The 14168-nt window shown below is 39.3% G+C and overlaps 1 protein-coding gene across 1 annotated transcript; it reads left to right on the forward strand.

Annotated features, from left to right (window-relative positions):
• The first annotated feature begins 657 nt into the window (after nucleotides 1-657).
• Nucleotides 658-13279, forward strand: cse1l (CSE1 chromosome segregation 1-like (yeast)). Its single transcript, XM_026935689.3, has 25 exons — nucleotides 658-810; nucleotides 1705-1794; nucleotides 1883-2025; nucleotides 2163-2264; nucleotides 4108-4253; nucleotides 4509-4599; nucleotides 4691-4798; nucleotides 4957-5049; nucleotides 5707-5874; nucleotides 6063-6192; nucleotides 6307-6372; nucleotides 6579-6781; nucleotides 6915-6999; nucleotides 7089-7150; nucleotides 7570-7706; nucleotides 8136-8239; nucleotides 8390-8487; nucleotides 9191-9341; nucleotides 9588-9796; nucleotides 10510-10607; nucleotides 10692-10777; nucleotides 10895-10976; nucleotides 11264-11410; nucleotides 11774-12005; nucleotides 12666-13279. Exons 2-25 carry the CDS (start codon nucleotides 1710-1712, stop codon nucleotides 12753-12755), a joined length of 2916 nt encoding a protein of 971 aa, XP_026791490.2. The 5' UTR covers nucleotides 658-810; nucleotides 1705-1709; the 3' UTR covers nucleotides 12756-13279.
• The last annotated feature ends 889 nt before the right edge of the window (nucleotides 13280-14168 follow it).

Here is a 14168-nt window from a genome sequence, read left to right on the forward strand (position 1 = left end):
GGGCCTCTTAGTTCCAGTGAAGAGAAACTGTAATGCTACAGCATACAAAGACCTTCTATACAGTTGTGTGCTTCCAACTTTGTGCCTACAGTTTGGGAAAGGAACACGAGTATGATGGTGCACATACTTTTGGCCATGTAGCATATCTGAGAAGACTCATACCTATACCTAAATTTAGGGCTTGTTTTAAGTTCACCCAAAATCACATCTACCCTTTTCCCAACTACACCACATTCACGCTACAACCTACACAACATGGAGCACAGAAAGACTTTTATAATGTCGCCATCTTGTGGTTTGTCTTCTATCAATTTATAATATAATGAAATAAAGGAACATAGTGTAAATATTAAAAAAAACTGACAATAGACTAGGTGATATAGACTAGGTGACAATAGACTAAGTGATATAAAGTGATATTTATTAAATCATTATTAATATAGGTAAACGATATCATCGATATTTTATCTACTCTATCAACATATATATCATTTCAGTCTCGACTAGTTAGCCTCGAAGGCTAGCAAAATGTAAATAAAGTGGTGTAAAACAAATAGCTCATGGATGTCTATCTCCGTGCACTACCTAGGGTATGGGGTTTGCACTAAAGGTATTCAGCACTCTATCTAGTGCACTAGGTGTCCGGGATTGGGATTGGGCGCTTGGTGGTGGAGACCGGGCTGCGCTGTGGGTCGCATTGCGCATGCGCGAAATCGTGACCGCGCTGTTGTGTGAGACATTTGAAAGCGGGTGAAGTTTATGCATCACTCCGGCCGCCGCTAATCACAGCACTTACTCCAAAAGCGCACGGTAAGCAAATAGAGGGCTTTTTCTTTTTAAAATTTGCTATATTTTATTATAGAGTCTATATAACGTTACTTTTTCAAACAGTCGCGTTGCTAAGGTAGTCCTGGAAGTCGCTTGTAATTTTTAAACACGAAGTGAAAACCATGCTACAAGTTAGCTGACGGTTTGAAAGGTAAAAGCTAACGGTAGCTCTTTAGCTTCCAGAGCAACCAGACTTTGCTAGCTAGCAGCGTTAGCTAAGCTCCAATTTCAGCGTATTTCATTTTTACATGTTTGTATTATTATAATAATTATTATTAGACTAAATTCAGGTGAATATATTTTACTTTATGCACAGCATGAGCAGGCTTCTTTAGGCTTTCTCTTTAAAGCAGCTAAGTGGAAGTGTTAGCTAGTTTAGCTTCGCGATTATCATGGTTGCTTTGCGGATGAATTAGCAGAAGTAATTTAATTAGCAGTGTTTGGAGATACACGGTTGGTTAAATGTATAACGAGCTAGCTTTAAGAGCAGGCTAGGTTGTACATGTTAGCCCGGTGGTGTGCTGTTTTGCGGATGAGGCATGGTGGAGCTGAGACACTAAACCAGTCGGGAGGAGTTAAAGGCCTTGCTCATGCAGTGCTGCACTAATCACATCTAGCTTATAAAACATCTGCATCTAAATATGTGAAACAGTTTCCTGGGTTTTTAATATGTGAACTAGCCGACTGTAATGTAATAAATGCCTAGCTGCTGGTGGGAGTCTTCAGATGTTGATTCATCTCTTTCACAGGCCATTGCACAAGTCAGTAATCAGATGCAGCACTCACATCAACTAGAACACAAAGCTAGCTAGTTCTGTATGAGTTCACAGATAAGAGCTATTTATTAAACTTCCTGTTTCTTTCTGACTTTTCCAGCTACCATGGAGCTAAACGACGCCAACCTCCAAACTCTGACTGAGTACTTGCGGAAAACACTAAACCCTGATCCACTTGTCAGGCGTCCAGGTATAATTTCCCTAAATGTAAATGTGGTACTTAACTATCTAGCCTGTGCTTCATGAAGAAATTATGCTGATTGTCATCTTTCCTACAGCGGAGAAGTTTCTAGAGTCGGTGGAGGGGAATCAGAACTACCCCATCCTGTTACTGACGACACTAGAGAAGTCCCAAGATGATGTGATCCGAGTCTGTGCAGCAGTCACCTTTAAGAACTACATTAAGAGGAATTGGCGTATAGTGAGTCTGAGCTGTACAGCTTCTGCTCAACTTAAGTTCTGCTGAACTCAATTACTGACTGTGAGGATGTTGTTTAGAGCATTCATCAGACTTTTTTTTCTCTCTCTCTCTTTCTCTTTCCCCCTCTCCCCCCTAAGGTTGAAGATGAACCAAACAAAATTTCAGATCCTGACCGGACAGCTATCAAGGCCAACATTGTAAATTTGATGCTGACCAGTCCAGAGCAAATACAGAAACAGGTATCGGCATCTGAATGTGTAATCTTTTCTATTGCTGAAAATAAACCATGTTACTTTTTTGAAAATTTGAATCAAAAACCACCATCCTATTTGTAAGGACAGTTTATCCAACAATGAAATTTACACAATTACTTCTTCACCCAGTGTAGTGATGTCTGTTGTGTGTAAAGTGTGCTTTGAGTTTTGCACTGGAGCTGTGATGTTAATGTTGCCAGTGAGTGAGGGCGGTGGAGTAGAGCGCCCAGCTGAGCATCACGCAAATAACATGCCTCAAACTTTTTGAGGTATTAAGAAATTTCATACTGGCTTGATGGAGTCATTCAGGTGTGAACATAATATAAATTCATTAGTGAACCCAACTGGCAAATAAAGTTCCCATGTGCCTGCCAAATCTGTGTTCTATCTGTTTACGCTAAAAAGCAACAACTATCTCAATTTAACTCAAATGTATGGTGAGCTAATTATGTGCATTAATACAGTTAAATAGAGGGGCAGTGGTGACTCAACAGTTTAGGCAACTTCATGTACCCAAAGTCTTGATCCTCTTCTGCTGATCGAGCATCGTGTTTGTGTCCTCAACAAAAAGGCAGAAATGTTTCGGCTATGAGCAGTTACATGTAAAGATGTTTTTGAGTCTGACTAGTGTCTTCATTTTTGCTTGGTGATGCAATTATATGCGTGTTGCGCTAGCAGAGTTATATAACAGTTTTGTGCTACACTGTACTGTGCTCAGCATAGTCACTGCTTTCACATCCTTTAGTACAGTGATTCTCAACCGTTTTTCAGCCATGGGCCCCAACACATTCTGACTGAATCTCACAGACACCTCACATAATATGTGTATATTAATCTATAATTGTAATGTGTGATCATAGATAATGTATAGTATTCTTCACTACATGTTTTCATAAATCAAGAAATGTCAGAAGTAATGCATTTTTAGTTCTGTTTAAGATTTGATATGCTGTCTGTTCACATTGCTTTAACATTAACGGTGGCGTTTTTATACATTGGCGTTTTTAGACATTTCACGTTACACACTGACATACATGTCTCATCTTGCCCATCAATGCTCAACTTGAAATTGAAGTTTTTTCTCCCAGAGTAAACAGTAAAATGTTAAAACATTTTATTGCTAACATTACACTTAATTTGATCATCACTCTGGATTGTCTTTTTTTTATAAAAACCCATCAATATTGGGCACGATGCAGATAAAAGATGGACTAATATCGACAAGTGAACAAAGATCACTCCAAAATGAGTAAGCTAAGCTACATTAGTGAGAGTTGCGAATGTATATGACTAAGCATATATGATGGATGAATTTAAAAAAATTGTCTCAGACGAGCAGGCTCACAATTTATCCACCCCAGGGTTTCTGCCACTGTATACCACACTGTTGTTTATAAAAAGTGACAAAAGTGCATAGCAAAGATAAAACTTTCATCTTGAAGCTCGGATTACATTCCTTCCCAGATGGTTTGGTGTCACTTCTTTCGTGGAAGAAGTGGCCAGTGTTTGAAGTAGAATTCTATATCAGTGGCGAATTGGATATTTGTGATTTTATTTGTGTCTTCATGTTTTCTGTAACTATTTATGTACAAATGGCATTCCTGAGCGAAGTGACGCATAAATTTCACTTGTTAAAAAGGTTACCATTATAGCTCTGTTACAAACATGGACAGGAGACATGTTTTTGCTGATGAGATACCTTTAGGCTAAAGGAAAAATGAATTTTTTTTAAACATGCAGTAGCTCAGATGCATCGAACTCTGGTTGATGATTTTATGGGTGTATCACTGTGACTAGGTGTAGATTTGACCCTGTTGCTTTTCCTCAGCTGAGCGATGCTATCAGCATCATTGGGCGAGAAGATTTCCCTCAGAAGTGGCCTGATCTCCTGACAGAGATGGTAACACGCTTCCAGAGTGGAGATTTCCACATTATCAACGGCGTGCTCCGCACCGCTCACTCACTTTTTAAACGGTATGTGGTTGCTTCACTTTGTAACATGCATTTATCTAGAGTGTCCTAAATAGCCATGGCATGGAAAAAGGTCAGAGAATTTGGTGATTAGTCAAAAAGTCATGGCTTCAGGCATTTATCTGATGGCAGCTGCTGCTGTTCCCCAGAAAAAGACATTTAAACCCTTTCACTGAGGACCCTTTATAGTCATCGACTCATTTTAGCAGCTTGGCTAATGGTGGATAATGGCATCTGTTAAATGTTTTTCTTGGTCAGATATCGGCATGAGTTCAAGTCTAATGAGCTGTGGCAAGAGATCAAATTGGTGTTGGACACTTTTGCACAGCCTCTTACCGAGCTCTTTAAGGTGAATACACAGTGCTTATTTTTTTCTCAGGTCTAGCTGTTCTGTTAAAGAGGAAATGCTCACAGCACTCACTTTTTTCCTCCACTCATAGGCTACGATCGATCTGTGTCAGACACATGCTACAGACGTGAATGCCTTGAAGGTCCTCTTCTCCTCTCTTACACTTATATCAAAGCTGTTTTACAGTCTAAACTTCCAGGTATGGCATCTTCTCGTAATGTTAGGATTTTACTTTTGTAAACATGTTCATTCAGGACTGTGATAAACGTAATCTAGGATCAGATTTTACTTTTTACGTATTGCAAGCAGTAGCCTTACATGTAGTTTACATGTTGTCTTGCTCTGCAATTTGTCCAGGATCTTCCAGAGTTCTTTGAAGACAACATGGAGACTTGGATGACACACTTTCACAATTTATTAACCTTGGATAACAAGCTCTTACAGACTGATGTGAGTCCATTGACATCATAATACTTACTATGGATTTCCTTATTACGGATGAGTAATCAAAAAAATTTACTCAAAACTCTGTACTTTTGTAGTACAAGGTGTCTATCATGATATTTAGCTTTACTACCTATAGCAAATTGGATGGGACACCAATCCACTTAAGCACACACACTTATCACATCTAGGGCCAATGTAGAGTAGCTAGTCCACCTACCAGGATGTTTTGGGAGGGGATAGGAAACCAGAGAACCCAGAGGTAACCCACAAGGATAAGAAGAGAACATGTGAAATTCTGCATCGACAGTAAGCCAAGCTCAGGATCAAACCGGGAGCCGTGGAGCTGTGAAGCAACACACTAACTACTGCAAACCTATTGCCACAATTAAAAAAAAAAACACATCTAGACAGCTAGTGGTTACTAACAATGCAGAAGCTGACGATAACAAAAATATGCTGAGAGAAGTGTACTGTGATTTCATTATTATATCACTCACCCTTACCTTACAGTATGTTACAGTATATTTAATATGTTATAGGATAACCATACCCGAGGTAACATGATATAGGTCATGCTATTGGTCCTTAGGTGGTCTGTTGAAGCTTTGTGTCATTGGTTTCTGTGGAAAATAAGCTTATTGTAGCTTGTTCATGTTTCAGGATGAGGAGGAAGCTGGTCTCTTGGAGCTTCTGAAATCTCAGATCTGCGATAATGCAGCTCTTTATGCTCAAAAGTACGATGAGGAATTTCAGCCCTACCTGCCTCGCTTTGTGACGGCCATCTGGAACCTGCTGGTCACCACAGGGCAAGAGGTCAAATATGATTTGGTGAGTTATGGCTTTAGATTACTCGGTTTGTGTGTTATACCTTTGGCTGCACTGGCACGTAGGCAGATGGTGGCCAAAGCATCATCTAGACTGCACTGGACACATCAGAAAGACCCAGAAGTTAAATGATTTTTCCTGAAGTTCTCTATGTGAAACATTCTCATGGGGTTTATTGTTGGCTTTCACAGCTAGTGAGCAATGCCATCCAGTTCCTGGCATCGGTGTGTGAGAGGCCACACTACAAGCATCTGTTTGAAGATCAGAACACACTCACCAGCATCTGCGAAAAGGTCATCGTCCCCAACATGGAGTTCAGAAGTATGTGTGGCATTTTGGATCAATTTTTTGCCCTTGATGTTCATTTGCTTTTGCAGATATTTTGGTATGTTGCCTTTGTTTGTAATCAGCATGTTTTTAATGATGTGTGGTCAGGTGCGGATGAAGAAGCGTTTGAGGACAATTCAGAAGAATATATTATAAGAGACCTTGAAGGCTCAGGTATGAATTTGATTAGTTCCTAATTTCTTCCATGAAGAAAAATGTTAAACTTGTTATATCATTTAAAGGTGGTAATTTAGGTCAAATCTGTAGGTACTCGTTTAAAGTGAAAATATTTTATTTACCCATTTCAGTGTGTGTGTGTGTTACTTTTAAACACCATGAAAAACAGATCAAACGGTGCAGCTACACTTCTTTCTTCTCAGACATTGACACAAGGCGGCGAGCTGCCTGCGACCTGGTGCGAGGACTCTGTAAGTTCTTTGAGGGCCCTGTGACAGCCATTTTCTCCGGCTATGTAAACTCCATGCTGACTGAATACGCCAAGAACCCATCAGTGAACTGGAAGCACAAAGACGCAGCTATCTACCTAGTGACATCGCTAGCCTCCAAAGCCCAGACACAGAAGGTTAGGACTTATCTACCCCTTTAATTTGAGCAGTAGTCACTATAGAGCTGTGCTTGTTTTAGTGTGTCGTTCATTATATTGACCTAAGAAAAAAAGCCCAAGATTTTCTGATTTAAGGTTTATTTTTGAGCAGCATGGGATCACGCAAGCCAACGAGCTGGTGAACCTGACTGAGTTCTTTGTGAATCACATTCTACCTGACCTGAGGTCTCCCAATGGTAAAAAGGATTCACTTTTATTAATCCAGATTAATATATCCACACTGCTGCAGCTAAAATAACACAGGTTTGTCCTGTTATATTTACAGTGAATGAGTTTCCCGTCTTAAAAGCAGATGCCATCAAATATGTCATGACCTTCAGAAGTCAGGTAAGCACTTCTTCCCTTTCACATCTTTAAGAAAAAAAAGTTGCCTTGTTTCATCCTCTGTCTTATTGCCATTGTGTTTTGTTGCAGTGAAAACTAGAGTTAATCTCATATTGACTAATAAATTGGAACGTTAATGAGTTGTAAAATCTGCATTGTGATTAAAGTAAAACTGTTGACAAATGAAATAGAAAAACCATTTTCGTGGGTCGATTAAATGATTTATTTTTTTTTTTTTTTTTTTTTTTTAATTTATGACATATACGAACCGGATTGGTTTATTGCAGTGTGTGCTTTGACTCGTATATGTAGCAATTAAAAATTATTGCAGCTGTCTCAAGTAATAGGGATGAGGTGAATATTTAAATGAAACCAATTTACCCTGTTCATTTCTTCTTTCATTTGCTCTGGACTTGTCTTAGCTTCCCAAGGAGCAGCTGCTAGAGACAGTTCCTCTGCTGGTTACTCACTTACGGGCTGAGAGCACAGTGCAGCACACTTATGCATCTCATGCATTAGAGCGCCTTTTCACCATGAGGGGAGCCAACAACTCCACGCTGTGAGTGCCGCTACATTCCCACATCGTGTAGAGTACCAGTTCTCAACTATGTATGCACACCACACTTCTGGGGTTGGATCAGTCTCATCATTTACTTTAGGTCAAGCCACTGAAGATGACCTGTTACAGTTGTAGTTTACTAAATCTGATGTGTTTTATGTTTAATGCCTTCCAAAGGTTCATCCAACAAGATTCAAGTGCTTTGTATAACAGTCCGTGACAGACTGTTTAGGGTGTGGGTGGGTTACCCGAAATATTTGCTGTTTATTGTCAATCATATATTTTGTGTTAATAATAAGTTTGTATTAATCTTTTTGTATGTCAGTGGCTGGTATACTGGATGCAAATCAGATGTGTTGAAGCTGGAAGACTCATTCACTGTCCCAAATTAATATTCATGTTTGTGTTTTTCCCCTCTTCACACTTCAGCTTCTCAGTTGCTGAGATTGCACCTTTCACAGAACAGCTCCTCAACAACTTGTTCAATGCGCTGGCAATACCTGGCTCATCAGAGAATGAATACATCATGAAAGGTGCCTCCTATTCAGATGCCACATGACAAAGTTTGCTATATTTTATGCTAAATCTGCCATATATTTGTTAGCCCTTTTATTTATAATGTATGTAATACTTATGTCTTTATATGTAAAATGATTTAAATTCTCATTTGATGTGTTTTACAGCCATCATGCGAAGCTTCTCACTTCTCCAGGAAGCAATCGTACCCTACATCCCTACACTGATTGGCCAACTCACTCAGAAGCTCCTTCTAGTCAGCAAGGTAAGAATCACCTGCCTGCCTCCTAGAATACAGACACTCCCAAGAACATGCTTTAAAAGGTTGTGCAAAGTGTCCAGTCTGACAGCCCCTGTCTCCAGTTGTGGCAATGGACACACAGACAGGACACAGATTAACAGCCGTCCAGTAAAGGGGACGTTTCCCAAGGAGGACTTTGTCCTAAAGGCAGGATGGGACATTCTTTTAAAAGAATTTCTGTGTGTTTTTTTTGGGTTAAGTGAATGTATTAGGGTCCAACCAATATGAATATTTTGTCTCTAATTCAATTTTAAGGAGTTAAAATTCCAATAACTGCCCAAACTCAAACGGCAACTTAGTCTTAATATGAACATAAACCATGCCGTTTATAAATCCTATCTTCAAAGCAAGCATGTAAATTTATTTTCTGTTCTCCTTAACAAAACCTCCTTATAATTGCTTTTGGTCACACTTAATGATAAATAGTTTCAAATAGTTTCACATTCCTATATTTGATTTTATTAATATGTAATAAAGGAATGATTAAGTTTTTGGTATAGTGTGAGTCAGTGGAACCTTAATATCTGACTGATATGAGTTGAGTGATCAACTAAAAGTTAGAAATCACTTTTGATTAAAGAGCGCGTTCGTCCAGTGTATGCTTTATTTATTTTAAATTTAATCAATGTTTTAAAAAGTCAACCTGATGTGTTTGTTGTCTATCCAGAATCCCAGCAAGCCCCATTTCAATCACTACCTGTTTGAGTCACTGTGCTTGTCCATCCGGATCACCTGTAAGGCCAACCCTGCGACTGTGGGCAGCTTCGAGGAGGCCCTCTTCCCCGTATTCACAGAGATCCTTCAGAACGATGTACAGGGTGTGTAGACTTTACTTCACCAGCCAGCAGCATCACCTTTAAATCTGATGGCACACTACACAATTTTTAACCCTGAATAAGATTTTCATGCAGTAGTTTTTGTTTCCCTAAAAGTATTTGCTGCTATTTATTACGTCCCCCCCCCCGTTGAGAAACCTAAAACCACTTCCCTCTGTGGGGTTTTTTGTTTTGTTTTTTTTTCTTTCTTTTGTGCACGTCTCTCTATCTCTCTCTCGCCCCATGCAGAGTTTGTGCCGTACGTGTTCCAGGTGATGTCCTTACTGCTAGAGATCCACACTAGTGCTATTCCTTCCTCCTACATGGCACTGTTTCCTCACCTGCTGCAGCCTGTCCTGTGGGAGCGCACAGGTAACATCCCGCCTCTGGTGCGCCTCCTGCAGGCCTACCTGGAGAAAGGAGGAGGCACCATCGCCAGCTCAGCCGCAGATAAGATCGTGAGTGCTTGATTGCACACTCTTGATGTATTAGTTTTTTTTTTTTGTAGTTTCAAAATAGGGGTGGAACAATATGAAAAATCCAACTACAATCCAGTATTATGATCTTAGTAGATCGCTGTACCTGCTAGGATATCATGCATTCATGCAATGCAGCTATTAAAATTTACTGCTGGAATGTTTTTAAAACTGAACTCATTATAGCAGTACTTCTTATTGCATAGTTCTGGGCTTATATTATGAATGAAGGGCTTTTATATGCTCATATTTTGCCAAAATGATGCTTATGTAGGAATGTTGTGTTTATTTAAACAGTAAACTATAAATAATAGAGATTGCATTTAATTACATAAACAGAATATCACCAACAAATTTACTACATATATTTATATGTATATCAAGTTATATACGTATAACTTTTATTTAGTTAAGGAGACTACAAAGTGGAGATCACAAAAGTGCCAATGAGAAAAGAGAAAACTAAATGGGCACAATGCCAAAAAAGAGCAACATGCTGCTGCAGAAATAAACAAGGACTGTATAATCGGGGAAAAAAATAAATAAATAAAAATACCCTGTCCATACCCTGGCAACCTTGTTATGCCATCACTGTCAATTTTGAGTTTGTATAACGTATCGAGACTGTGCACACCACTGTGTCGGATTAAAGTGCTGTATTATATCCTGATCTTCTGGATGCTTTGCTTCTCCAGCCTGGTCTTCTCGGCGTGTTCCAGAAGCTCATCGCCTCCAAGGCCAATGACCACCAGGGATTTTACCTGCTTAACAGCATAGTGGAGCACATGCCCCAGTGAGTGATCATCACCAACTCTGAAATGTTGTGTTCAGTTTAGGATTTTTTTTGTCCTAATTGTCTTATTTCCTCTATCTCCAGAGAATCAATTAGTCAGTATAGGAAGCAGATTTTCATCCTGCTTTTCCAAAGATTGCAGAGCTCCAAGACCACGAAGTTTATCAAGAGTAAGTGGAGAGAACATTACTCAGATTATTCATTCTGCTCACAAACTAGACTGACAAGAGTACCACAGACTGAGTCTTCTCATGACACCTCACCACAATTTCCTGCTTTCTCCACAGGTTTCCTTGTCTTCATTAACCTCTATTGTGTGAAATATGGGGCGATTGCTTTGCAGGAGATATTTGATGACATCCAGCCAAAGTGAGTGTTAACTGATGCGTTCATATCAGTTCAGGTTGTACAGTACTGATGTTCTTCACTTACACTGTTGCTTGAGTAGTAGTCTTGGATTAAAGGGATGTCAATGTACTGTGCTCAAAACAGTATGCCCCCCTTATCCAAACTACATGTTTTGCTGGGAGTTTATTATAACTCTCATATTTGGTGTTATGCAAAAGATGGGCTGCACTCCAAACCATTAACCATTCTAAAACTCATTCCATGGCAATATTTCTTTCTTTCTTTATTTCTGTTTGTTTGATTGGCAGGATGTTTGGCATGGTGTTGGAGAAGATTGTGATCCCAGAAGTGCAGAAAGTATCAGGGCAGGTGGAGAAGAAGATCTGCGCAGTAGGCATCACCAAAATCCTCACCGAGTGCCCAGCCATGATGGACACAGAGTACACCAAACTCTGGTAAGATCACAGTGGTGTTCTTTGACTGAAAGTTCACAAACCACTCAACTATTTTGAGCAAATATGTTGATCCAAACAAGTTGAGCAAACTATACAAAAACATGATACAGCGGCTGAGAAAATGTGTAGATCGTAATGGTGAACATGTAGAGCATGCCTTAATATATATGTAAAAATAATAAATACAATATGAAGTATGTTTTACTCTCATTGGTCCCTGACTTTTCTGACACCGTGTAGAAATATAAACACTCACTGAAGTTGCAAAACACTCAGGAATCCTGTTTTGAGTTCTACAGATGCTTTTTTTTTTCCCCCAGTGTTGTGCTCTACCTCTGAATGCACTTTCATGTCTTGCTGTAGGCCTCTTGTGCTCCAGGCCCTGATCGGTTTGTTTGAGTTGCCGGAAGACGACAGCATCCCTGATGATGAGCACTTCATCGACATAGAGGACACGCCGGGGTACCAGACTGCCTTCTCCCAACTGGCCTTCGCTGGCAAGAAAGAGCACGATCCTATTGGAGATGCTGTTAGCAACCCTAAAATCCTACTGGCCCAGTCTTTACACAAACTCTCCACAGCCTGCCCAGGGAGGGTGAGGACACAATACACATCACAACATGTTCCAGATCTTCTTCTTCTTCTTCTTCTTCTTATTATTATTATTATTATGGATGTAGCAGTTAGTCATCCAATTTCAATCTAATACACATCAAAGCCGTCCAAACCTGACATGAATAATTAGATTCCATCATTCATTCCTCAGACGTTTGTCATGATCAGGTCAGATTCAGATTTCCTCCGCTTTTCTCCTATCCATTTCATTTTTTTTTTTTTTTTGGAATATGCCTAAATTCTATGTGACAAATTTGACTTTCACCGGTTTGTCTTTGCACATGAACTAATTGTGAGAAGATAATGTGGCACCCAGAAACCACAGAAGTGACGCGTCTTCTATGTCTTGGATGTTTTTAAATGATGTTTATAAATTAAACATCATTTAATTTATAAACTGAATGATATAATTTATAACTAAAGCAATTTTGCAATTCAGTTGTTTCAGTGTCATGAAATAGACACAAGACATTCACAGTTGTTTCGCAGTAGTCAGCTAAAATTGCATCATTGTGACAAGCCAATTCAGTATGAACATTGTCAAGAATGTTTTCTTTGTTGCATTACAGTGGAGTTTTTAGACTTTTGTTTCTAAAAGTCTAATTATATGGATTTTTTTTTTTTGTCTTTCTTTGGGCAGGTTCCCTCCATGCTGAGTACAAGTCTAAACACTGATGCGTTGCAGTTTCTGCAGGGTTACCTCCAGGCAGCTTCAGTCCAGCTTGTCTAAGATGGATGCTATCTTCACTTCGCCTCTGGAGTCTCTGTGCATACAGACCGACGTACCTAAACACCAACCAACAGATGAACAGTCGACTTAACATCCTGCACCCTCAAGCATCAGAGCTGCATTTTAAAATGGATTGTGACCAAGCAGAAAAATAGCAAAGTTACTTGAGTGAAGACTTGTTACTTGAGGTTACAGATTTGTGATCTAGCATTTTGATCTGACTCTTTGCATCTGTTAACAGTCCACAGACATCAGAAATACAGGATCTCAACAGGTATCAACAGTGATTTGGAGCAGAAATGATATCTTGGACAACACAATTGGGAAGACATTTGATGTCTAACATTGAGTGGGATTTTTTTTTCCATGTAGATCCAGGAGTGGTTTTTAATGTATAAATAAGGGCTGTCATTGTGGCACTAAAAAAAGGCTCTTTTTCTTTGTTGCATGTCATTGTCATCTTTGTCTGGTCTTAGTTTTAAGGCTCTGTCTAATTGTTAATAAAGAAATGCACTTGTATAATTGTCATGACTTTTATCCCTTTCTATTGCAAAGTATTGCTTAATGTTACATACATTCCCCTCTGAAAGTATTGGAACGGCAAGGCCAATTCTTTTGTTTTTGCTGTACACACAAGACATTTGGGTTTGAGATCAAAAGATGAATATGAAATGATAGATCAGAATTTCAGTTTTCATTTCCTGATATTTACATCTAGATCTGATAAACAACTTAGAACATGGTGCCTTTTGTTGGAACCCCACCATTTAAGTGATCAAAAATGTTGGAACATGTGACTGAAAGGTGTTTCTTGTTCCCAGGTGTGTCCTGTTAGATTGATTGTTTAAACAATTATTAGCTCTACATGTCTACTCTTGGTTTTTACCTATGAAGATTGCATTTGTTGTTAAAAAGGATAAACCAACATGACCAGAGAACTGTCTATGGGAAAATAGCAAGCCATTTTGAAGCTGAGAAAAGAGAAAATCTATCAGATCCATTGCACAAGCATTGGGCATAGCCAATACAACAATTGGGAAGGTCATGAAAAAGAAACCACTGGTGTACTAACAACCAGACATCGAACAGGTCGGCCAAGGAAAACAACAGCAGACAAACACTGAGAGCTGTGAAGAAAAACCCAAACACAGGCAGTGACATCACCAACAATCTCCGCAGGGCAGGGGTGAAGGTATCACAATCCACCATTTGAAGAAGACTTCAAAAGCAGAAATATAGAGGCCATACCACAAATTGCAAACCACTCAGCAGCAGTAAGAAACAGGTCTGATAGGAATTCACAAAGAAATACAGAGATAATCCAGGAAAGCTGTGCAACAAGGATTAACATCTACCAAAGTGATGGAAAGGCCAAAGTGTTTAGAAAAAAACACTTGTTTACAAGTGTTTACA

The sequence above is a fragment of the Pangasianodon hypophthalmus genome, chromosome 20 (assembly GCF_027358585.1).
Source record: "Pangasianodon hypophthalmus isolate fPanHyp1 chromosome 20, fPanHyp1.pri, whole genome shotgun sequence".
NCBI lineage: Eukaryota > Metazoa > Chordata > Actinopteri > Siluriformes > Pangasiidae > Pangasianodon > Pangasianodon hypophthalmus.